Source organism: Takifugu rubripes, chromosome 18, assembly GCF_901000725.2.
Source record: "Takifugu rubripes chromosome 18, fTakRub1.2, whole genome shotgun sequence".
In the NCBI taxonomy this organism is placed as follows: domain Eukaryota; kingdom Metazoa; phylum Chordata; class Actinopteri; order Tetraodontiformes; family Tetraodontidae; genus Takifugu; species Takifugu rubripes.
In genome coordinates, this window is record NC_042302.1 from 4,883,567 (window position 1) to 4,907,428 (window position 23,862).

General features: G+C 50.2%; 2 protein-coding genes across 13 annotated transcripts in view; one reads left to right on the forward strand and one right to left on the reverse strand.

Moving 5' to 3' along the window:
- Positions 1-10,920, forward strand: part of impdh1b (IMP (inosine 5'-monophosphate) dehydrogenase 1b) — an 11,096-nt gene extending 176 nt beyond the window's left edge. Inside the window, exons 1-17 of one of the 7 annotated variants that reach the window (XM_029825296.1) lie at positions 1-62; positions 3,285-3,383; positions 3,549-3,626; positions 5,918-5,966; positions 6,867-6,968; positions 7,041-7,115; positions 7,210-7,215; positions 7,393-7,599; positions 7,672-7,759; positions 7,859-8,058; positions 8,144-8,234; positions 8,307-8,402; positions 8,796-8,939; positions 9,020-9,164; positions 9,234-9,377; positions 9,450-9,533; positions 9,614-10,920. The exon at positions 1-62 is cut by the window's left edge and continues 176 nt beyond it. In XM_029825296.1, the coding sequence (XP_029681156.1) occupies positions 1-62; positions 3,285-3,383; positions 3,549-3,626; positions 5,918-5,966; positions 6,867-6,968; positions 7,041-7,115; positions 7,210-7,215; positions 7,393-7,599; positions 7,672-7,759; positions 7,859-8,058; positions 8,144-8,234; positions 8,307-8,402; positions 8,796-8,939; positions 9,020-9,164; positions 9,234-9,377; positions 9,450-9,533; positions 9,614-9,635 (1,692 nt within the window). In that variant the 3' untranslated portion in view covers positions 9,636-10,920. Of the gene's footprint in view, positions 63-1,447; positions 1,681-3,284; positions 3,384-3,548; positions 3,627-5,917; positions 5,967-6,866; positions 6,969-7,040; positions 7,116-7,209; positions 7,216-7,392; positions 7,600-7,671; positions 7,760-7,858; positions 8,059-8,143; positions 8,235-8,306; positions 8,403-8,795; positions 8,940-9,019; positions 9,165-9,233; positions 9,378-9,449; positions 9,538-9,613 lie in introns of those variants that run through there. The other 6 variants (XM_029825301.1, XM_029825297.1, XM_029825298.1 and 3 more) reach the window with 6 other exon arrangements.
- Positions 10,921-10,932: 12 nt separating this feature from the next.
- On the reverse strand, positions 10,933-23,371 carry prrt4b (proline rich transmembrane protein 4b). Of its 6 annotated transcripts, XM_029825295.1 has the most exons (5): positions 18,996-19,089; positions 16,612-16,652; positions 16,437-16,515; positions 16,121-16,219; positions 10,933-13,486 (listed from the first exon to the last, which is right to left on the reverse strand). In XM_029825295.1, the coding sequence occupies exons 3-5, from the start codon at positions 16,474-16,476 to the stop codon at positions 11,439-11,441; spliced, it is 2,187 nt and encodes a 728-aa protein (XP_029681155.1). In that variant the 5' UTR covers positions 16,477-16,515; positions 16,612-16,652; positions 18,996-19,089; the 3' UTR covers positions 10,933-11,438. The 6 variants fall into 6 exon arrangements, with proteins under 6 accessions (XP_029681155.1, XP_029681149.1, XP_029681151.1 ...); XM_029825289.1 differs by lacking the exons at positions 16,437-16,515; positions 16,612-16,652 and adding an exon at positions 23,259-23,371 and having other exon boundaries at positions 18,996-20,102; XM_029825291.1 differs by lacking the exons at positions 16,437-16,515; positions 16,612-16,652 and adding an exon at positions 23,263-23,368 and having other exon boundaries at positions 18,996-20,102.
- Between the last annotated feature and the right edge of the window lie 491 nt (positions 23,372-23,862).

The window sequence follows — 23,862 nt, forward strand, 5'->3', positions numbered from 1 at the left end:
CACGAAACCGCTGCCCAGAGATACAGCGCCACGCGCGTCCAAGCCGGTCTGGGCCCAGAAAGGTGAGCTACTGAAACCAGCTGTAGCCCTATGATGTGTGTAACTGCAGAAGAGAGCCAGCAAAAGCCGGGCTCGGTTTGCATACCCACCCAGCGCACATTTGTTTGACCTTAAACAAGCCTTAACTACAACTCCCCTGCGTGGAATCACAGTTTCAGGGCTGCGGGACGAACGCTTTCGACATGCGCAAACACCGGGGGCAGCGGGGAAGGGCTCGCCACTGCCTGTCAGGTGCTATTTTTAAATGCTACCCTTTACCCCCGTCCGCACGCTCACCGGCAGACTTCCAACGCAGCCTTTCGAATCAGCGGTGAGGATACACACGTCTGAATCAAAGGCTCAGAATAGCTCCGGTGCATAAAGGAACAAGTGACCCATATCTGCACTGACCCACATTTACTGTGCTACAAACACAGGGTGAGAAAATGGATCTGTGAATCACCTTGGTGGGCATCTGAACCTCAACACATGGTGTGCTGCAGGGGAAGAGGCCACAGTTTGTTGTTTTCAGGAGCTAAACACCAGGGTGGCCCACGTTCAGGAGACAATACATGCAGAGTCCTATAAAGGTGTTTCAGATCTCCTTATTAGAGGCGGTGCTTTTGAGTTCACCGCCATCTTTGCTTGAGAGCCACCTAACACTCGATGGCAGGGGGAGAACGCCGACACTGATGGAAAGTACGTGCTTTCTTTGCCCCAACAGGTAGCAGAAATCTGCTACATCAGATTGAGCCAAGAACTCAGAGTCAGCGTGGGTGGTGGAGATGGCTCGGATACGTTTGTGCTCATGCAAAAAGGTTGCGGTTGTTTGGAAATGACTGCCATGTGACCGAGACATGACTGATTAGTTTCTGCTGCCTTGATCCAGCATGACACTTCTGTGAGTTAAATCTAAGGAGTTGATGTTTAAATTGGGCCCTTACGCAATCAATTAGGCTGGATCCCTTTTTTCATGGTCTGAGGTTAGAGAGGAACTTTTCAGACCACATGATTTCTCTCTGTAAGAATTTTTTTTTTTCGTAACCCCCCCCCCCCCCCCCCCCCCAAAAAAAAACACCCTTTATTTAAATGTCACTTACAGATATATTTTGTAGATCTTGAAAAAGATTGATCAGGAAATGCTCAAATTAAAACCTACTAATAGTTATTTCCACATTACAACCCACGACATTTACCATCAGAAGGTTGAGCTGAGCCTCACGTTTTTTAGATTTGACTCATACGTGCACTCATAAACGTAAATGAACGTGTTTAGCTGTGTTTAGCTGTGCAGTTCTGTTATCACGGAACCATAATCGTTGAATCCTGTTCCTGGGTGGGGCCGTTGGGCTGTAGCCCCCCGTGGCTCGCGAGGGTTAAGCACGCCTCTGCACGCGGAGGGGACGTGACGCCGCCGCCGCCGCTACATAACAGCAGCACGCGCTGGTGTGTGCCGCCACAGGCAAACAGTTCTCAGGTGGTACTTTCACAACAGGAGCCGAGAACCAACGAGTGTTGTTTTTTTTTATTTTAAAAAAGTCTTCTTTTACTGGAGGTTGGAGGAACCAGCGGCCTTTTGTCTCTTCTCACATTAACAGCTGGAAAGTTGCTCCCCGTCGGCGTGGGCATCAGCTCCCTCAGGTAGCTAGCTTAGCATGGCTAAGAAAAGAATGCGATGGAGTTTACGCGACGGGATTTTCACCGTATCGTTGCGGATTTGGCCGCCGAGCGGCCCGCTTTGAGAGCCACGCGTCGGCCGGTCTCCCGCTGAGCGAGCCGGCGTGAACAGATCGGTAATGCTAAGGGCTAAAGGCTGCTCCCACATGTCTGCAACTGTGCATTGCCAAAAGTTGTGTGCAGCCGCATCGTTGCACCGCTGACACATCAGCGTTTCTCCGGGAGAGTTTGCGCTGTTTATCGCAGGACACGACGCGCAAACTGGCTCCTGTTGGCGTGGGTGACGATTCCTGAATGACATGCATCATGGAACCACTCAAGCTATTTTCATACAGAGCGATGCCTTTAAATATTCATGTTGGTCTCATTATTTCTGTCTAATATTGACTAGTGTTTCTAATCCACGCAAGGTCACAGCTCTCGGTTCCATCGGAGCATTGTTGCCCAGTTAACGTGGCATTTTACTATAATATAGCTAACCTACAGGTGAGATGACTTGCTTTAATTTGAGTCGTTTATTTTGTGGAACGGTTTATTATCCCAACCAAACGTTAATAATCTCCTTTATTCGGTGGGTGAAAAAACAAAAGATAATTAAACACGTCATATCAGACTGCAAATACACACATCCTGCTGGGATGGAGGCGAAGTTGCGCCGAAAGGACGCACCAAACTCGGTTCCAACCTTTACACATTTAGTCTCTGCTCCGTAATTCAAGACGCAATTTCCCCCCCCAAGATAAGACTGAAAGCCGTTTGATGTGTAACTTTATCGCCCCTTTAATTCGGCATATATGTAGCCCCACGACAACTCTTCAAAAGCAGTTTTATTGTCTTTTTAGGAGCAAAGCGGGGACGGTTCGGCCATGCTAACACGCACATTAGCATGGCTAAAGATATGACACGGATGACTGGCAGCAAGAATGCAGCCTTACTGCTCGGTTCAAAAGTTTAGGGTTAGGGAGAGGGTTAGTTTGTGAGTCGCAGGTTTGCAGAGGAAACCGCTGGTGTTTGTTGGCTCATTGTGACCCAACGAGTCCAAAAAGCGTCGGATGCAGCCGCACATGTCGAGGCGACGCTTTGGATACCCTGCAGTTTTCCCACCCCACTGATGGAAGATCGTGTTATAACACCAGTAACGGTTTTAATCCCAAATGCGGCGCGGTTGGATGTAATGTTAGTGGTTCACGCAGATGTTAGTGGGTTACCAGGCCATATTTTGCTCCACACGAGGTCGAGCCGCGGCTGCTTTGCAGGCATGTTTGTTGTCAAATTTCGGCTCAATAGCACAATTATTGCAGGCACTCATCATCCGTTTGAATGGTGAAAATCCCCCCCAAGATCTCTTCATTCTTGCTGTTTTCTGTTATGTTTGCAAACCTAGAGATGACGTCTTGCAGCTGCTGCGCATGCGCACTGACCTCTGCTTCTCTCCGAGACATGTAGACGTTGCTATGGTTATGTCTTCCTGCAAAGTGGATGACGAGTGTCCCCGCGGAGCATCATAACACTGCACGTAGCCGGGCAGCTCCACGTTACTGAAGTCATCTCTGCTTATCATTTGACAGCATGGCAGATTACCTAATCAGCGGCGGAACAGGCTACGTGCCCGACGACGGCCTCTCGGCTCAGCAGCTCTTCTCCATCGGAGACGGCCTCACCTACAAGTACGTTGCATTTGCACAACATTTTGGTTTTTTTTCGGTTTTTTTCTTTTCGTCCCTCAAAAATGTCAGCAACATTCAAACAAAGGTGTCCACCTGCGCCGCACAAAGGTGGGCGACGTGTGCGCAGTAGTACTTTGTAATGGCCAACGCATTTTGAACCGGCAGATCGGACCAACAGTGCGTTGTCTCCGACGGTCATACGGCTGAAGAGCTATGCTCTAAAGGAGATGGGTTGACTTACAAGTGAGTAGAACAGTCCTCTTCACTGCTTTTGAAACTTAAAACAAATCCTGTCCCTCCAAATTCTGCATCTGTAAGCGGCCTTTTCACTCGGATCGTACCAACAGGATCTGGGGGAGAAAAGCGAGACGAGGAAAGGGCTTGTTCGGATGCTCGTCCTGACCGTTGTCACAGGGAGCGGTCGGAACATAATTAACATAATTAAGTGCACAACCTGTCTTGTTAGTGCATGCCAGAAACACTTAAAACACCCTCATATTTTAATTCATCTGTGACACATTTGTACCTAGACTCTCACTTCTCCTCCCTCACCTGACCTAATTCAGCTCTGGTGGCTAATCGCTAGTGTTCTTCAATCATTTTGATTCAAATGTGTTTGTTAATCATCGCTATCTTTTTTTTTGGTTGCTATCTCTGTTAAAATAGCATTGAGTGGCAGCAGCCATAGATGACTAATGTAAATAACAAATGTGGATTTAGCAAATATTGGCAAAACTCTGACATTGATATGAAATGAGTAGAATCTGCTGTGATTTGAACCATAAAACCAGGAAAACGTAGAGCTGGTTAATGTTGCATCAGCTCTTATCGGCGTAGCCCCTGTCTGACCCCTGAAAAGGCTCCAGCAGGTAGATTCTTCATCGGATTGTTCTCTGCAGATGTGCCAGAATCTCCGTAGGTCGGCAGTTTCTGGCTGTGTGGCACCAGCTCCCCTGTTTATATGTCTGAATGTAAATATAATCACTGGCTTTTATTTTTTTAAGCAGTAAAACATTGACCAGGGAGCCTAATGACCCCACGTTGCCCCTTACCCCTATTCTATTGAACTTCTAAACTTTTCCCTCACAAGTGTCGCCGTCCTGAAGCTGCTGACGGGCAGCTAAAGACTTCCCCTCTCCTGACTGCAGCGACATGACTGATCCGGCCTCGTGCTCGTGGGAGGAATGAAACCGTCACTTTGCCAGCGCCACCGTTCCTCCCATTTTTCCCGCCCTGCTAAAACTGGCCTTTGGCTTCTTTGAGGTGTATTTTTGAAATGAACACATCTTTTTTTTCCCCCCGCGTGTCTTCGGGCGTGTGCTTGTAAATACTCCAAACTAAATTTACCTTGGCACTCCAAATGAGGTAAATATCTTCTCGCTGCCTTAAGCTATGTGAACAGCCGCTTCACCTTCAGCGTTTAAAGAGCACAGACGGTAGCAGGCGTTGAAGAGTTCAATCTGATTATTCACACGGAGCGCTGAGAGATAATTAATGCTTTATTGTGCTGATCTCATCGCCAGTGAACGTCAGTGAACGCCACTGGCTAAATACCTGGTGCGTTTTTCTGAATGACGCGTATACAGGATCTTGACTTGCGTCACATGCAGGAACAAGTTTAGCAGGTCTGCCACGCCGGGTTCCAGTTAACCTATTACAAATGATTTGATGACAGGCGCTTTGTGCGAAAACCTCCGTTTTTCTTCTGTCGGCAGAGGAAAGTTCCCCGACCGACCGAAACCTGACAACTGAATCGTTTTGCAACCCAGACGCTGCAGCAGGAAGTCCTGAAGTCCTGTTTCAGGTTTTTCCAGATGGACATTAAATGTTTAAATCGCCAGCGAGGGCAAAACTAGCCTGCCAGAATAGCCGCGAGCACTGCTGTTGTGTTGTAACGCCTGTGTTTAGCGCCGCGCATTTGTCTACATTTCCCATCCAAATGAAAGCCACAATGAGGCATCACCGCACCTCTGTTTACTTTGCAATTCAACGCCGTGACAGTGATTTCTTTCTCTCCTCCAGTCATGCCGGCCCCTCTCCCCCCCCCGTTTTGCGGCCGCTGCTAAACGCTAACAGATGTCGGCTTGGCATCCTGCTTTTCCCAACATTGATCTGAATGTAGCCGTTTGGAGAAAACACACAAGACTTCTTCCTGAAGGATCTGTTTCAGACCCGCATGCAGACAGTTTGTCCAGCCATGCTGAGGTAGCAGAGGCGTGTGAGGGAGACGGCCGTTAGCGCCTCGCCGTAGCGCAGTTTCTCCCTCTGCTACAGCGCACAAACCTGCCCTCCATTTTCCCACCACCAGACACTTTAGTTGGGAAAACAGGCCCCCCTGTCCTTGTGTTGCACCACATCTATGTCTGTGTTTACACAGGATAAGAGCTGAACGAGGTCAGCAGGAGCTTTTTACACTGTGCACTTGGTGTCGTACTTATTCCACCAATCACAGAGGACGTTCATTTCAAACGGAGCAGCCGCCTTTGTGATGTTGGCGTTAGACCCTGACTGTGCGCTGTGTTTTTGTCTTTCAGTGACTTCCTCATTTTACCCGGGTTCATCGACTTCACGGCGGATGAGGTGGTGAGTATTTACGCGATTGTTATTGCAGATCCCCCCCCAACGTCCACATCTGTCCCTTTAGACAGGCCGCATCGCGCTCCCTCCCCCGGCTGCCTGGTTATTTTTGACCAGTGTGGTCACCCGCCGGCTGCTCCCTCACCCCTGTGTTTATATTCCTGTCTGGTCGCTTGCTCGCCCACCTCGTTCCACAGATGGGGCAGTTAATCCTGGGGTTTTAGAGGAAATCTCTTTTTCCTTGCGCATCTCAAAAGGCTTTAACGCAGCTGATATATTTAATCCCACCTCATTTAGCTGATGAAGACCGCTCCTATACGAGACGCCCCATTTGTCGTGCTGTCATATTTTTGCAGCCTGTCCCAGTTGCTCTCGCTCTGGCAACTCTGAGAAACACCTGCGTTCCTCGGGGACAGCCTCGAAAGAGCGTCACCAGTCGAGAAATCTTAAATCTGCTCCGTATTTGCAAGAATAGTCGAGTCCCCACTTGCAGAAAATTCTTCAGGCTTGTGTTGAGTTTAGCAGGTCAATGCAGACACTCAATGGAGACTTGGTGTTGGTTGATCTGCACCCAGTGAACCCGAGAAAGGCCTCCTGAAATTTACGCCCCCCACCGATTAAGGAGTAAAACAGAGAGGGAGTGTTGTGCTCACAAGCTTGTTTCCCATGTGAAAGGAATGTCATTTCCTCCCATGTGCGAATTATGTGAAGATAGTGAAGTCAGGTGAAGGTTGTTTTGAGAACAAGGACAGTAAACTGAGATGCTTTTGGAGGGGGTGGGTGGGGAGAGACTAATTTCAATGTTCAGACAGATGCTCGCCCGCCCCCTGCTGGTCAAAACGCGAAACAGCAACTGGTGGGAAACCCTCGCATGAACCGATTTGATTTTCTCCCTCATTTTCCAAGGATCTCACATCGGCACTGACCAGGAAGATCACACTGAAGACCCCTCTGATCTCCTCCCCCATGGACACTGTGACAGAGTCGGCCATGGCCATTGCTATGGCGGTAAGCTGCCACTTTGGTGGAAAATTGAATTGCATTTCCTGCCCAAGTCTAACGCAAGATTGATTTTGATAGCTAATGGGAGGTATTGGCATCATTCACCACAACTGCACACCAGAATTTCAGGCCAACGAGGTCCGCAAGGTCAAGGTAACTCATCCGCAGCCCTCATGCCGTTCTGTCCTGTTGTCACATCATTGTGCCGTATAATGAATCCTTTTCCTGTCGTCTTGTCTCTATATAGGGTTCGGTAATTGTCTCTCTACTGTTTGTTTCCCTGTGTGTGTTTTATGTTTTTTAACTGTTTGATTTTCGCGCACTAATGTTAATTTTGCTGTCTGTCCCGCCTGTGCTGTTTGGTTTGAAGCTTCTTTATTTTTTAAAGGTGGCCAGCAAATGTTGATCTGTGTTTTCCTCGGCTTTTCAGAGGTTCGAGCAGGGTTTCATCACCGACCCGCTGGTGATGAGTCCGCGCCACACAGTCAAGGACGTGGTCGAAGCCAAAACAAGACACGGCTTCTCCGGCATTCCCATCACGGAGACGGGCAAAATGGGCAGCAAGCTGGTGGGCATCGTCACCTCGAGAGACATCGACTTCCTGTCCGAGAAGGACCACAACAAACCCCTAGAGGAGGTACGTTTGGGGAAACCTTGTTTCACGGCGTGAGTTGTGCAGCCGTTTAACACGTTATGCCCCGTCTCCTAGGCGATGACGAAAAGGGAGGACCTGGTCGTGGCTCCTGCTGGTGTTACACTCAAAGAAGCCAATGATATTCTGCAGCGCAGTAAGAAAGGTGCATAACGCCCCCCACCCCCCCACACAGGACAGCTACTTTAGCTCACGTACTCCTCTTCTGTCTATATTTTAAACATTTGCTGCTCTTTTCCACCAGGCAAACTTCCCATTGTTAATAATAACGATGAGCTGGTGGCCATCATCGCCAGGACGGATCTGAAGAAGAACAGAGACTATCCGCTGGCCTCCAAAGACTCTCGCAAACAGCTCCTGTGCGGGGCCGCCATCGGCACCAGGGACGACGACAAGTACAGACTGGATCTGTTGGTGCAGGCGGGCGTGGACATGGTCGTTCTGGTGGGTGTTTGGGGTGGGGCCGCGCTCTGACTGAACGTACCTAAATCAGGAAGCTGACGTCCATTTTTGTGCTCGGTGTCTCCAGGACTCCTCACAGGGCAACTCGGTGTTTCAGATCGGCATGATAAATTATATTAAACAGAAATATGCAGACCTGCAGGTGGTGGGAGGAAACGGTGAGTGTTTTTGCCTCTCGCATGCGGCATTTCATTGGAAATTGATCGTAAACGCTTCCATTTCTGACGCAGTGGTCACGGCCGCGCAGGCCAAGAATCTGATCGACGCCGGGGTCGACGCTCTGAGAGTCGGAATGGGCTGCGGTTCCATCTGCATCACACAGGAAGGTAATCCCCCCCCGTTGCTTCCCGGGCATGAGACTAAATCCACCCGTGTGCCTTCGGTGGTGACCTGGTGTCCAGTGACGCCGCTTTAATCAGCCACTTTACACTTGCTGCACCTGCTCACAATCCAGATATAAACCACAGTAGGAAAGCGGCAGAAATAGTTGCCATTGGAAACAGATAACCCTGTGACCGCTCGCAGTTGTCATGGTGATCTGCCATGTCCATTGGTTGCCATGGGAACCAGGCTGCCAGACTTGGTCAGCGCTCCCCACTGAGAAAAGCTGTGCTGCAGCGAAAGGGCGCGCTTGTTTTTAGTCTCGACGTAATCGGGTTTTGTTTTGCCACCTGGGCCGTTTCCACGGCAATCACCTCAGATCTGCTTTACCCCTCCAGTCATGGCATGTGGGCGGCCCCAGGGGACCTCGGTGTACAAGGTGGCGGAGTACGCCAGGCGCTTCGGCGTGCCAGTCATCGCTGACGGTGGCATTCAGACTGTGGGCCACGTGGTCAAGGCGCTCTCTCTCGGAGCCTCCACCGGTGAGATCTCGCACCCGCGATGAGCTGAACGCTGGTTGAGGTGGCGATAATCTTTATTTTCCTCCCACTTCCCTGTTTAGTTATGATGGGCTCGTTGCTAGCGGCAACCACAGAGGCTCCGGGAGAGTACTTCTTTGCAGACGGCGTGCGGCTGAAAAAGTACCGCGGCATGGGCTCGCTGGATGCCATGGAGAAGAGCACCAGCAGTCAGAAACGCTACTTCAGGTACCCGGGAGGGCTAATAATAGCATCTCTGTGAGAGCGGCGGGGGATTAATAGCCGATGTGTCCACAGCGAGGGCGACAAGGTGAAGGTGGCCCAGGGTGTGTCGGGCTCAGTCCAAGATAAGGGCTCCATTCATAAGTTCGTACCTTACCTGATAGCTGGAATCCAGCATGGCTGCCAGGACATCGGGGCGAAGAGTCTGTCTATCCTCCGGTGAGTTGCGCGTGTTTGGCCCGTACAGCTACGCTAATGTTATTACTCACACTTGCGTCTCCACTGTCTTAGCTCCATGATGTATTCCGGAGAGCTGAAGTTTGAGAAGAGGACCATGTCGGCACAGGTGGAGGGCGGAGTTCACGGACTCCACTCGTAAGTGGCGCACCCATGCCCTCCTGAGCTCCGACCTCTCGCTAGCTGAAGCGCTAATCTTTCCTCTTCTGCCCTCACAGCTACGAGAAGCGACTTTACTGAACAGCGGCGCACACGAGGATGCCCCCGATTAAGCGACCAAATATCGAATCTCCACCTCTCATGTAAAACCTCCCACCCCCTCCGCAGTTTTCCACTTAAATGCACTCGGACCCAAACCGGCGGATCACGGGGACAACGACCGACCTTGACCACGTGGAGACTGTGCACTCGAGAAGCGGCGCATCAGGGTTTTCGGTGCGACACACACGATTGTCCGTGTCCATCCAGTAGAATAAGAGTAGACAGTCAGGATAACAGGGCGCTTCATAGTTCTGATGGCGACCCCACCAGCACCTTGTTATTTCACGTTACACACAGAAGGAGCAGTAGCTTCGTATACGAACACGCTTATCGTTTACGTCGTCCGGAGCCACAGGTACGACACATTGAGAAACCAGACCCCCTAAACCCCCCCCCCCCTTCTCCCATCTCAGTGTTCATGAGCAGGAATGGACCAAAATCTAAAGAAGCAGGTATGTTTTAAAGAAAATGATCTAAAACCTAAAAAAAAAAAAATCTCCTGTAATTTTAATACAGACTTTTTTTGTGGCTGGGGGGTGCGTTGAATTCTTGCGCGGGCTCCTTTTTTGATATGCATGTTTGTTTTTCACGAAGCCAAACATGGTTCTATTTATATTCTGCTTTATTGTGACTGCGTATATACTGCCAAGTGTACTCACACTTCCTCTGACCCCCCCCCCCCAACTGCTCATCCACTACCACCAAAATTGAGTTTTGCTGGTTTTGTTCTCCCCACAGCGATGATCTGGGGAGGAATTTGCACAGCTCAGTGAAACTCCAAGCTTCCTGTCCCCTCCTCTCTCTAAATCCGCATCAGCTCTCACATATTTTAGGGTTTTCGCTCCAGATTTTGCCCACCGTTGACCTGAATAAACAAACGCTTCACTGTTGCCCCCGGTTGCCGGCAGCGTCGATGAAAATGTGAGGAGGAACATTTACATACAGTGAATTCCAGCATCTGCTTCAGGTTTAAATGGCTTATTTGTGCGGCGCCAAGTCCTACCGGTCCTTTGGAAAAGCCTGAAGTATGTATGAAGATAGTTTGCGCTCCCACCCCCCACCCCCCTGCCAATATTGCCAGAACGGACTTGTTGCCTCAGCAACCAGCAAGCTCCAAGTTCAGATGGACAAAAGAATGGGATTGTTCATTAGATGCTTCTTTTTCTTTTTTTTTTTTTTTTGGTGAAATTTCATTGTTTACAGTCAAACATTCAACGTTGCTTTTGCTGTTCAATATGACAAATAAAGTATATACTGTGGACGATCGGTGTTTTTATATAACGGGCTTTATTAAAGTGTTAACGGTCACAATGATCATAAATAAATTAGTAAGCTGCTCACAGAAGATGCCAAGAGAATAAGTGGTGCTAAGCGTTGGGCCAGTAGGGGGCGCTGCTGCGCCACGACTGCGAGAAAGCGGCTCATTGATATGGACGTAAAGGATCTTTTAGCCATTAGATACGAAGGAGCTGCGACGGCAGGATGTCAGCTTTAAGTGCTTACTTCATTCACAGGTACTGTTGGAATGTGCAACATAAATCTCTTCCCGCTGCCTCCGATCAGCCGAACGACGTCGTTCTTTATCAAACGTGTGAAAGTTACAAATTTCTGCTTGGCTTCAGACGTTATTGGCACTTGAACCCTCTTGTCGAACCTCTACATTGGCAATTATTTTATAGTGTATGAAAACGCTACCATGCACTACAAATACGCCATATAAAAACGACCTACAACTCCGACCTTTAGTCCGTTTCCTAACCCTGTTTTCGCCCAAACCGTCGTTTATAAGTCGATGGTCTCGCTGCAGACGCTCACGGCGTCCATCTGTCTGCAGACGGTGATGAACTCCTCTTGCACCGATCGGTCCGCCTCGGACGTGTCCAAGTCCAGGCTCTCCTGGGAGGTGGCCCCCAGCGTGTGATAGCGCCTCTGCAGGTCGGTGTGGGTCTGGTAGGATGGAGCGTGGCCTGTGCCACCGTTTTGCAGAGGCGCCTGCCTCTCCGGGCTTGGGCACAGCACCAGCGAGGAGCCTCCGATGGAGGCTCGGTAGAGGGAACAGGAGGAGGAGCTCCCCCGCCAGTGTTCAGGAGAGGAACCGCTGGAGGATGAGGACAGGGATGGAGACGGTGGAGCACCAACAACGGTGTCTCCGTGAGTTTTATGGTGGGCGTTTGAGGCCACGTCAGTGCAGGAGGAAGTTCGATAGAGGCCGGGGTCGGTTGAGAGGGGATCACAGAGACCATTACCGGGAAGTGCACAGTGCTTATTCATGGACAGATCGCTGCTGCGAAAAGGTCCGGTGGAGCCGAAGAGGCTCATGGGAAAGAGAGCTTCACTGAAGAGCGCCTCGTCTATGCTGCGACGCAGGTTGATGGGTGAAGGTGGCCGCAGGTCTGTGGTGGAGTCACTTGTGTATGAGGATCCTCCAGAGGGCTCTTCAGCACCCCCGCTCGGTATCTCTGAACCCCGCAGGTCCAAATCGAACTCGAGGTCTCTGTACGCTAAAGCCCGATTGCTGTGATAGAGAAGGTCAAGGCCATTCAGGCTGCTGCCGAGCCTCTCGTCCATCAGAGTGTACAGAGGTAGACTCTCGGTCTCGCCGAGCCCAACAGTATCAACGATGGCAAGCTTCTCCTGCTGGCTCAGGGTCCACTGGTAGCTCCCTGGCAGGATGGGGGACTTGGAGGCCAAGAGCTCAGTCCAGCAGCTCCCTGCAGCAGGGAGGTGGTCGGAACAGTAGACAGGTTGTGACACCACCAGTGCCAAAGTTAGACAGACGCCAAGTTCGCAGAGTCTGCAGCTGAACTGGAACCCCCACCAGGGCCAAGGGTGAAAGACCTCCTCTCCCCCTGCCACCCCCACCGCGTTCAGGATCGCATATAACTGCAGTCCCGCACATGCCAAGGACAGCAATGCGGAAAGGCAGACAGTGATGGCGGCACGGTCCCACTCCCGGCTCTCTGCAAAGGGACAGCGGTTGTAGCGCTCAGCAGGCGTCGGGGACGTGTTGTTCAGGTGGTAGATGTGTTTCGAATCTGCCCTCACGTAGATGTAAAACACAAAATAGGCCACGGACAGAAATGTGGCCAGGGCAACAAAGGTTCCACGTGAGATGAGGGAAAAGAAGAGGCACAGGGGGGGCTTCTGCTGGTAGAACTTCTGCAAGGTCAATGGTCCAAAGGCGGCGGCAAAGTGAAGGAAAACCAGGCAGGCCAGAAAACAGGGTCTTTGGAAGGCTGAGTAGGAGAGCTGCATCCTGGAACGCATTGAGAGGAGGAGGAAAACCAGACCAAACCCTGCAGTCATGCAAGGAAAAGGTGCTTCGTAGAGCATGAGCGAGGCCTCTGTAGAGGCCAAGCGGTCTTGGTGGCCGTAGGCATCGTATAAGAGGGAGAAAGACCTGGTAGCACTGGCCGCTACAAGGAACAGACTGACCAGTGCAAAGTAGCCGCATCCCGAGGGGCATCTGAGCGGCAAGCAGAGCAGATTGAGGGCCGAGGCTAGCGTTAGCATCACAAAGGCGCAACCAGTGCCGTAAACGTGTGCCTCCCAGGCCAGGCCCCAAGCTGCCATGGCCTCGTTCCAGTCCGTGTACAGTGGAACCAACATGAGTGGAGCTGGGATCAGGAAAGGGTTGTTGGACTGGTTGGTGGTGGTGGTGGTGGAGGTGTTCTGCGGTGGTTTGAGATCTTGGGTGGTTGAGGATTCCCAGGTATCGGAGCGGTTGCAGAGCCCGGATCGCTCTTTGTTACAGTCCGGAAGGGAGGCGTTTGGACTGGCGCTTAGGCTGGATGTCAAGTCGTCGCTGTCGAGACCGTCTTGAGGGACCCCTGAAACACAAGAAATAGAACTTCAGGAAGTTCACGGTGTCGGAAAACAGACCAATTAGATTTTTTTTAATCGCTCGTGTGCTAGCGATTATCACTTGTAACCACAGAGCTAGTTTCTCTTGCGTAACAAAAGCCATCTGGAGTTTCCATGTGGGTGCAGTTTATTATAACTCTATCAGACAGTTTAAGCGCTGCAAGGAAAATAGTTTAGCTTTGGCGGTTAAGTAGCCCTGTGTGTATAGAGGCGTTTGAAGGGATGCCTGCAAAACTCATCAGGGACCAACACATTACAAGTCACATCATGCAACATTAAAAAACTTCACTGAGGAGCTAAAAGTTTTTTTTTTTAAACTTTTGGCATCGCCTCACGTGTAAACTTTGCTCCAGAAAGAGAACAGGAACTGCGGTGGTTAAAAACCGTCACGTCAGCAGTGGAAACGCAGCTTCTAATTTGCACCCCTTTGATTTGAACACAAGGGCTCATTAGTCTTTTGGCTCGCAGCTTATCGGAGACAATCCGGCGTGCTAGATACAGTCAGACGCTCTCGAACGAAGAAACGAATCGGGAGAAAAAGGTGTAAATCTCCTAGAATGCATCCCCTGCTGCGTTTGACCGTTTGAAACGTTTTAAAACTTGACCTGATATTGTTGTTTTGGACTTTAACGAGGCCTTCTAATTTGTTTTTGGTTGGCTTTTGTTTGGTTCCTGATTACCCATCAGCCCCCACATCTAAAAAGAAAGCCTGGAGGGGTAACGCCCAGAGGGAGAATTGTTATTTTTAAACTGCGGCGGTATTCTCTTCTCTCTTCTTTTTTTATGAGGCTTGCGTTCTGGTTTGGTCCCTCTCGCCGACTTGCCTCAATAAACAACTGTCAATCTGCAACTTTAGGGGAGGAGAGACGTGACAGCTGCTTTTAGCGCCCTCCTGCTGTGATTATGTGCAAAAACGGCCTAAAAGGCTTCCATTCCGATCGAAGTCTCTGGAGCCCGGCTCCTGTAACGGTAGATTTGCACCAAGTCCTGAATGAAACCGCTCCGTTTTCCCGCCTCGGAACCTCTGCTAGCCGCTGACAGCGTCGTTATCCCTTTTCTTTTCTCTTTCCGTGACCAGCAGACCTGAGCCGCCACCTGTCCCGGTTGTGAATAAAAAGTCAAGCTCGGGGAAACGCGACACGGCAACCAAGAGTTTTTAACGCAGCATGACACAGCAGTTTTATTCCAGACATCCTGAGCTGCCCTTGAAGCTAAACACGTTCTCGCCGTAAAAGGACCAATTGTTGACGTTGGAGTTTGCTATTTTTTTTTTAGCATTAAACCCTTGGGGGTAGGAGGGGGTGGTAGTAGAATTTGCTAGCTAGTAGAATTTGAGATGTTCTTGACTGATTAAATCGATGTTGGCTTAAGTGTTTTGGAATAAGCAGCAAGCGGTGCTCACTGGGATGCGATTGAGTCCCACCCAGTGGAAAATGTGACGCACTATGAATCGGCTCTGTGCGCTTTGTCGCCTCAGCCATCGTGGATCAGAGCAGCGAGTGTCACATTAGCGGCGTTTTGGTGTGAGGCGGATCAGAGCTGTGTCAGTCATCTTGTCATGTATGTGAAGACAGCAAGTTATTTGAAGCATTACTGGAGCTTGGTAAAGTCTAGCAAAGCATTTCTCTCTGTTAGCATGCTAACATTTTTCAAATATGAACCACAAGGGTGATATTGATGAAATTAGATTTAAATATCAGAATTATTCAGTTTTATCCCCTGAAGAACCTGAATTCAAACAAAATGTTTCAACCTAAAAACAGGACCTACATCAACCGTCACATGCTACGCTAGGCTAGGCTCGGCTCAAAACACTATTATCTGCCAAAGAATATTACAGTCCTCATTTCTTTAGGTTTTTCCCCCAAAATCCTTAAATTCTGCACCCACTTTGATTGTAAAAACAACCAGGCAACGACCCCCGTGACCTCGCACACATTATTAATCTACTTGATCGATTCTGGATAGCGCTTGGGGGTTCTGGGTAGTTTTCAGGCGACCGCCTTCATTTTCAGTTTGGATCACCGCAGAAAAAGCAATTTAGTGGGAGACTACAGAGGAGACGGAGCGTGCATACTGAGGAGGAACGCTGAGGAGGGAACATTTTATGGCGGCCTGATAGCAAACATTAGCCCTTCCAAGACTCACTTGCGACACACTTTAGCCTCGAGGACCTTGACGTCCCCTCGCCTGTGAAAGGCATATTTGACGCGTCTATTTTTGAACGTCACTTGCCGACAGCTGCTGTTCTGGGAGAGGTAATGTGGGTTACATCTGCTCCCGTGAACTGGGCCATGCTTGAACCTCCTCCCGAAGAACTCGAGCTGATACTGAACGATTAATAAAGTTTCAAACCGCTGGTGTAGTCTCGACAATATCCACAGCCTGGAGCTGCAGGATTGAATCACTGCCTATCCAGCAGGCTATCCCGTCAGGCTGCCGTTGTTGCCAGTCTCTAAACACGAGAGCGCTTGGAGCACTTTTCTCCTCCCACTGGAGGCAATTAGAGGTTCCAGGTAAGGAATGCTGGGTAATTGTTTTCTCTCTGGAACAACCGATCTTTGGGGTTTGTTAAGCATCAGAGGGACCTATTTGCTCACCTGTGCTCGGTGGTTGAGAAACCGTTACCAGCTCAGCGGTTGGAGTCGAGGGGACGCCGTCTTCCTCTCCCTCCTTTGCTTCCTTATCCTTTGGTGGTTCTAGGAGGAAAAGTCCAGTTTAACCAGTGATCAGGGATGCAGGGTGCTCATACCCCCCCTTGCTACCCTCCCCACAGCACGTCTGAACCGTCACTGTCCAGAAAACTGAGGAACTGTAGTTCCTAACCCAGTTGTGTCACACGGACGGGCCTGTCACGCACTCGGCCGTAGCCAGTCATCCATAACGCAGTTGTCTGCCCCTTTGTGGTCTAATTACCCTGACATCCTGGTGCGTGTGTGTGTGTGTGGGTGTGCATCCTGGCTGATCACAGGGCCAGGCCTCCTTCTGCAGTCATCTAGATCAGTCCGATAAGGCGGGGACAAACAGAGAACAGAGTCCTTCACAAACATGTCCGGCGGCAGCAGGAACTGATTGACGAGCCGAAGGATACCTGGACGGTTGATGAAGGAGCGATGCTCGTCCAGACCATCTCTATGAATATTGATAAAAGAGAGCGGAGGCGGGAAGCAGAAGGGTGGGATAATGAGCAGGATAAAAAAAGTCAACTGAGACGTGCTGCGGTGCATCTGTGTCATGCTAACGGTGCGGGAGATTAACTGCAGGTCTCTGAGGCAAAGTCTGCTTGATTGCAAATTTACCCTCAACGCTGCTGGGGAGCTGCCTCAGCCAATAAAGGAAGTGTGTGAAATTTCAATCATCTGCTGTCAGAGATCACTTATGTTTTAATATTGTGCCCATTAGCCTTAGCATGCTAATTGCTGTGTAATGAGATTATTTAGGTAAATATTGCCTCAGCCTTTTAATGGCTGCTAGAGTTGCTCTGCCGCGTTCCTACAGTAGCACTGAACAGACCAAAAAAAAAAGCCTGACTACAAATTCTAGTAATAATTTGCTGCTCTACCATTATTTTCAGCTGCTTCTACACAAATTATCTTTCTTAGCCATTCTGGTGCCAAATTGAAGACGCTAACAGGTCAAAAAGGAGTAAAATTCAAGCTAGTGCCCCGTTAAGACTACCCTGCTGCATCCAGGCCACTTTTATATGCGGCACAAACTCTGTGATGCTCCTGTAGATCAAATTAATAACGCTAACAAGATCAGCCACAGACACGAGGACAGTAAACAGGAGCCGGAGTCGTCGGGAGGAAGTCATCTCTAAATGACCTCTCGAGCAGAGACGAAGAACCGCTGCTGACAGAGCGATTTGGGCCCCAGAAACGATCTGTCTTGCTCACTGAAAGGCTGAATTATCATTTTTCTGCCATCGTTAAAGCAGCGAGGACGTGACAGTTTTTGCTGTGGCGGTTATCTGCAGCAGCTCGTCATTGTCTTCTGAAAACAACAAACAAGATTAGCTGCGGCAAGAGTCGGTGTTATCTGCATAAGCCGCTGAGGGGGTTTGTAAAAGAATACATGCGTGGGTTTGCCACAAGTGCGCTAGCTCAGGGTGATAAAGACGGAGAAAGGCGGACGAGTGAGAACCTTCATCTTGATTTTATTTTCTCGGCGAGACATGAGGCGTAACCCGAAAATCAAACCCTAAATCCAGGCCTCATCCAGCCAGTCTTTAAAACCTCAGGGCTGGTTAAAGAAGTCATTATAAGAAGATTAGCACAATATTGAACCTGCCGCTGGGTTTGGCTATTAGCATTTAAGCTGGGGGGGGGGGGGGGTGATGAGAGATTCAAAGTACATGCTGAGCTTGTAAATCCATCTCTATAATCAATCAATCTGCCAGTGTTTGCTGATATAAGCCCGGGATGCTACATTCTTGCAGGTATGAATAGGTTGTGTGGGGGGAAGGTGGAGGAGGGGGAGGAATGGGGTGTATATGATATAAACAGGGTAAACCAGCGCTGCCTTCTGTCCTCTCCTCTCCTAACTGTCCTCATCGTCAGATTGAGGAATTGCTCATTTCTACCACCCGACAAGCTTCTCTCCTTCCCAAAATGACCCTCAAAGCTGACATCTCGTGACAAAACCATGGCAACAGGAGCATTCGTGTTTAGTCGGGGGGCAAACTGCAAGCTGAGGAGTGGGGAGCGCGGTCAGCATCCGTGAACAGCGACAGGCGAGCGCATGGTCTCAGAGGAGGGGAGGCGCTTTTGCTGAGTGTGCGCTCAGAATACTGATACGCGTCCTTGGCAGCCCTCCCCAACCTGGCTGAGCTCCCCCTCTTCCTTGTTTTGCATACCATCACACAAAAACACTCGCAGACACAACACGGGACGCCGCAGACAAAACAAACGCAGGCTGTGGAAGCAAAATTCACCTTTAACCTGTATTTTGTTCATCTACAGGAAGAGATTTTGTGGGTTGCGAGCCCCCCGTGTTCATGTTTTTGACCTTACTTTCACATTTTTGCCAACCAATAAGGGTCAGCGCCACACCTCCCTGAGCAAAGATAATCGGCTCGTCGATTGAGGGTTCGACCGTGATTAATGTGTCTGGACCTGGAGGAGGGTGTCCTTCTGAGGACCCATTAGAGACACTGACACCGGTCTCCTGCCATGACTAAAGGGGGATGGGCCTCCATCTCCCAGAAGCTACCGGCTTGCTAGCAGACCGTAGCTGCTTTAGCACTTTCTGACTGTTATCATGCAAATGCCTTTTCCAGAATTGTCACTTGATGGTTGCCTGGTTACAAAAAAATGTGTGTTTATGTTAATGTTTGGCTATCGGCATCTGAAATGTGACCGATCGACCCGACCGGTCTAGAGACATCTATTGACCCCTTGTGATCCGTCCACTAATGATTGATCGCATCTATTGATTAAATCCAGAAGCCACTCGCCGCTTTTTAACTTTGCTTACCTCCCGCTATTGGGACATTAACCCCTTGGCTCGGAGTTGCGCTCGTTAAAGATTCCAGCGCTGGCTTGTGATCGATCCCCACGGAGGTGGTGATTACCCCCGTCTGTTCCTGCTTCTGCCCTGACGTGGTCTCGGTGACACTTAGGTCAGACACACCCCAGGGGGTGCGGATCTCTGTCACCACAGCATCCGTAATGATGGAGTATCGCGGAGTACTGACAAATGTGGTCTGTGGGGACTTAGGTGGGGTGACAGGACCAGGAAAGGGTAGAGCTGTCGGGAGACTTTCCACCAGCCCTGGGATTGTTGTGGTGTGGGCCTCCGCCCACATCAAAGCAGTGGGAACTGTTGTCTCTGGCGCTACCATGGAATAGATCCGTTGAGTAATGTCTTCGGGGAGGTGTCGTGGTGCAGCACCCATGCTGCGCCCGGCTGTTTGTGTAGTGCCCCATAGTGGGTGCGTGTGTGTTGCATGCTGTTCAGGAGAGCTTGTACTGGTGGGAATGTTGGTGAACAGTGTGTTTCTGACAGAAGCACTTGTGGGAGTGTCTGGAACAAGAGAGTCGTTGTTGCCGTGTGGAAAGTCTGACGTCCCTGTGGGAAGTGGCTCTGATCCCGTATTTGAAACATTGGTGGGCTGAGGTGAGCTGTCGGATGCTTCAGAGGCTTCGAAACTGCTCCCGTCGCCTGAGCCAGAGGGATCCAGCAAGCGCTCCTTGCTGGATCCAGAATGGTTACTTGATGGTTGGGGAGTTACAAACAGATAAGCATTTATGCTAATATTTGGTAGCCCTTTGGTGGTTGTCCTCAGGGCAGCAGCATCGCGGTCATTGTCCGAGCTCTCGTAAAAAGGGATACGGAACGGGCCATCAAGCTTTGGCCTCCAGGACGAAGCTTCCCTCCGTGGCGTTGGTCCCCAGGGGGCCTCCTCGTCAGCCACGGCCCGGTGGTGGAGCAACACGGCACACCAGAAGCAGAAGGCCAATTCCCTGAGGAGGTGAAGCATGCTGTCGAAAGTGGCACAAGGATCGGTTACATGTTGTTCTCTATCCTCCTCCTCCTCCCCCAGGCAGGGTTAGGCTTTTGCTGGCTCCCTGGGAGGGTGGCCTGAAAGACAAGAACACAAATTCAAACCGTGCCACAGAACCCGACAGGCACGGAAGCAGCATAGGCACCTTCACAATCACAGGTATCCGGTTCGATGTGCCCAATTAGAGGAATAACCTCCATCCACAAGTGATCCCCTCGCTGTAAGTAGAGGTTGTGGTGTGCGGCGATCACTGGGGGGAGTTTAGGGAATTAGGGTTGCCAGTATTAGAAAAAGAGGCACCCTTTTTCTTTCTTTTGTGAAGCCCCGAGTGGTTCAAAGTCACTCGTCTGTTGCCTCAGTGAAAATACTGAAGCACCAGAGGAATTTCCCCCGTGAGAACAACAACCTGCCTCAGCTGCATGTAGCTCCCAGATAAGTCTCCTCTACCCCAGATTTGGCCTGGCTCTCCGTCAATCTTTCATGCATTTTTTCCCTTCAAAGCCGAGGTCTGCCGCCCGTGTGGGAAAGGGAGGAACGTCGATATTCACAGAAACCCTCCACCACAAGATCTTCGTCACCTTCGCTCCTAAAGGAGGTGGTCTGAGGACTTTTTTTTTAACCTTTGTCGAGTTTTCCTTACAGCTTTGATCCCTTGACCTTGCCGGTTCTTGTCCCTTCGTGAACGTTCTCCCGCACCCAGGCACAGGCTCCCGTTTAGATCCTGGGGGTTTGATTCTGACACGGAATGCCAGTGGGGTCTGAGCTATGGAGGTTCAGAGAGGACCGACCTCCCGCATAAGTCCTAGCATACCGTTTCAACCGCCTTCCACCGAGGTGAGGAAGTTTCAAGATGCTCCCAGTTTAGCACCACCCACATGCTAGCACGGAGATATGAATATGCAAAACTTATTACTGGCTTACAGGCGCTGTGAGCTAGCGTGTAGCCACACACGCCCACATTCGCAGGGGCGAATTATTAAAAATAGAAGTGCGCACATGTTTTGTTGATAAAACAAGTTTAGTTTAATTAGTTATAGACCTCAGGGCTCATTTGCCTCCATCCCCAATCAGCTCTGTTGTTGGCTAACTGATCTATTATTTAGACACTCTGAAGAGGATGTATTATTCAGTTTTGGGTAATGTTCTCACATTTCATCCGAGTGTCCCTTTCACTCTGCTTCACTTCAGCGTCTATCCCTGCAAAGTTACCAAGTTTTTGTCCATTGGTGATTGTAGTTTGGCAGCTATAATTCTAGTTAGCAAGTTGTCCTCCAGAAACATTTGGAGATTACTTTTCAGCTTCCTGCCATCACGGGCCTGGCTCGCTCTCCCACAGTACTGAGGAATAACAGGCTCTGACGCGGCTAATTATGCTCACCAGCTACTAGTTGCTAAATTTGTCGGTGGTTTCGTGCCGCGTGCTTACATTTTAATGGGTTTACCCGGGCTTCTTGTTCACTCTCTTTGCTGTAAGACTTGGCAAAGACGAATCCAACCGGTGGGCTCCACACGGCCTGACCCCCGCGTCAAACACACGACTGCTAGCAATGGCATTGTCCACTCGGACAGGCAGCGGAGAAAAGGGAAAGAAAACTACAAAAAGAAGTGTCTTTGGGGAATTTTATTAGTCCCACCTATTATTTTGCCGGTGTTTTGTCTCTCGCTGACTGAGCCCCACAAAGACGGGTGAGGGTGGGGGTGGGGGGGCTGCCTGCCACTGTTGGGTGTTCAATGGAGCAGAGACGGAGAGAGAGAAGAAGTGGGGAAGGAAGGAAAAAAAGGGCAGGGAGCAAAAGAATGAGAGACGGGGAGACAAAAGGGAAGGTAGGGACGTCTGTGGCCCCAGAGAGCAAACAGCTCTGCTAATGCTCATGTTAGCTGGCTGCCAGGGACCATTTTAATAACTCTGTAAACAGCCCACCGTCAATCTTGAGTGTGCGTGAGAGAGCGCGCTTCTCTCAAGAGCTGCAGGAACATGTTGGTGTCTATGAGTATGTCGATGGACGGGGAGATCACCTAGAGGGCAGGGGGTAGATGGAGGTGAAGGAGGGCTGGACGGGCTAATGGATGCCGTTACTCTGACGCTTCCTTTTTAATTCTGCCGCGTGGGCTTTTATTTACAGTAGCCTTCACTCTCGTTTCCATAGTTTTATGACGTGCACTCACGTTCACGTGTGTGACCTCCCACTCGCAGGCCACTGTTTTCAGCGTTAGCGCTTCAACATCACCAGTGCCCAAAGAGTCAACATATGGCTTTTTCCTGGTGTCCTCACGTGACTTTGACACGACGCCGGAACGTCGATACAGCACGGATCCGATTTGACTGGCTGATTTAAGCCAGTAGGGATTTATCCTACATAAAGCAGCATCGGACGGGCTTTATAAGGGCTTAGCTTAGCAAACCAGTGACATTATCGCACGTCTATTGATCTGATGCTGTGCGGTTGCGTCCCCCTTTCATGAAAGGTTGCTGGGTAGCAAGTTTTCCAGCCTCACACAACTCTTCATCTCTGCCTAGCCGGGTTTGCTAATTCCGAATTAGACGCTAAGTTAAAATAATTGGCTACAGACGCATATCAAAACATCAAACCTTTACAGTACATAAATGAATCCAGCCCTGGTGGTTATTGATTGTGGCTCACATGTCTGTAAACCTCTGGGCATGAGTGCAGCATCAGTGGCGGCAGGCCAGCGGGTTACGTGGAACCTCAGGCACGCTACTCAGGAACGAGAGTAATCCGGGCTATTGTAAACAGCCGCTGAATTCCTGTCAAAACATTAGCCGCGGCATCGGGATTTACTGCAACTAGACGACTTGTTGATGCAGCTAGTGGTCTGTAGTTGAGTCCCCCAAACGACAGCACTTCCTCACACCCGAGGGTGACAGTCCCACCGGTGGGACCCCCCCCCCCCACCCCCACCCCCACCCCACCCCCCCACGACTGTAAAGGGCATCCTGAAACTGCTGTTGGTGACAGCTGAAGCCAAAGACGTCCTCTAATCCTCAGGATTTCAGTACCTTGTGGGAGCGTGCTGCGGTCACTCACACACACACACACACACACGCACACACACACAGATCAGAAACATGCATTGTTACGTGTTTCTGTGTGTGACCACATGCAAACTGGACCCTCGTGTCATCGTAGGAAAAGGTGCCAAAACAGCTGAGTGACACACACATACAGAGAGAGAGAGAGAGAGAGAGAGGCATGAAGACATCAACTGCTTACCTACAGATGTGTGGAGGTCTGATCCAGAGGCAGCGGCGAGTGTGTGTGCATGAGTGTGCTGCAGGAGGGAGCGTCCTTCTGAGTACGTGTGTGTTTCTCTGTGTGGAATTGAGTTCCATTCTCCCTCCCTCCCTCCCTGTCTCTCTCTCTCTCTCTCTCCCTCCCGCTCTCTCCCTCTGTCTCTCTCTCTCTCGCCCACTGCATCACTGGTCCGCTGTGCGTTTCCCATCACAATGCCTCTGTGGTCACACCTCAGCGAACAAATTGTTCATTAGCGGAAATAAGCTGGAGCCGCAGATGCAGGGTAACAGAGTTGGGCTTCAGAGGATTATAGCAAATGCAAACACGTGAATGTTACGCAGAGGGCACTTACATGTAGCCATCCGAAGCTGTTTTGCATCATTTTATTACAATTGGGCTCAAAATGCACGTCAAAGGACACAGGAATAGCAGGCAAACATGTTGGAACATAGCAACGTGCTAATTTTAATGGCTCAGTTTGAAATCTCTAAATTTAGCGGTGTTGCTCGGACTCAAAGACTGAACTCCGACCCGGCAAGGGTCACGTTCAACTCCGTCTGATGGGTTACTGTAGAAACACGAC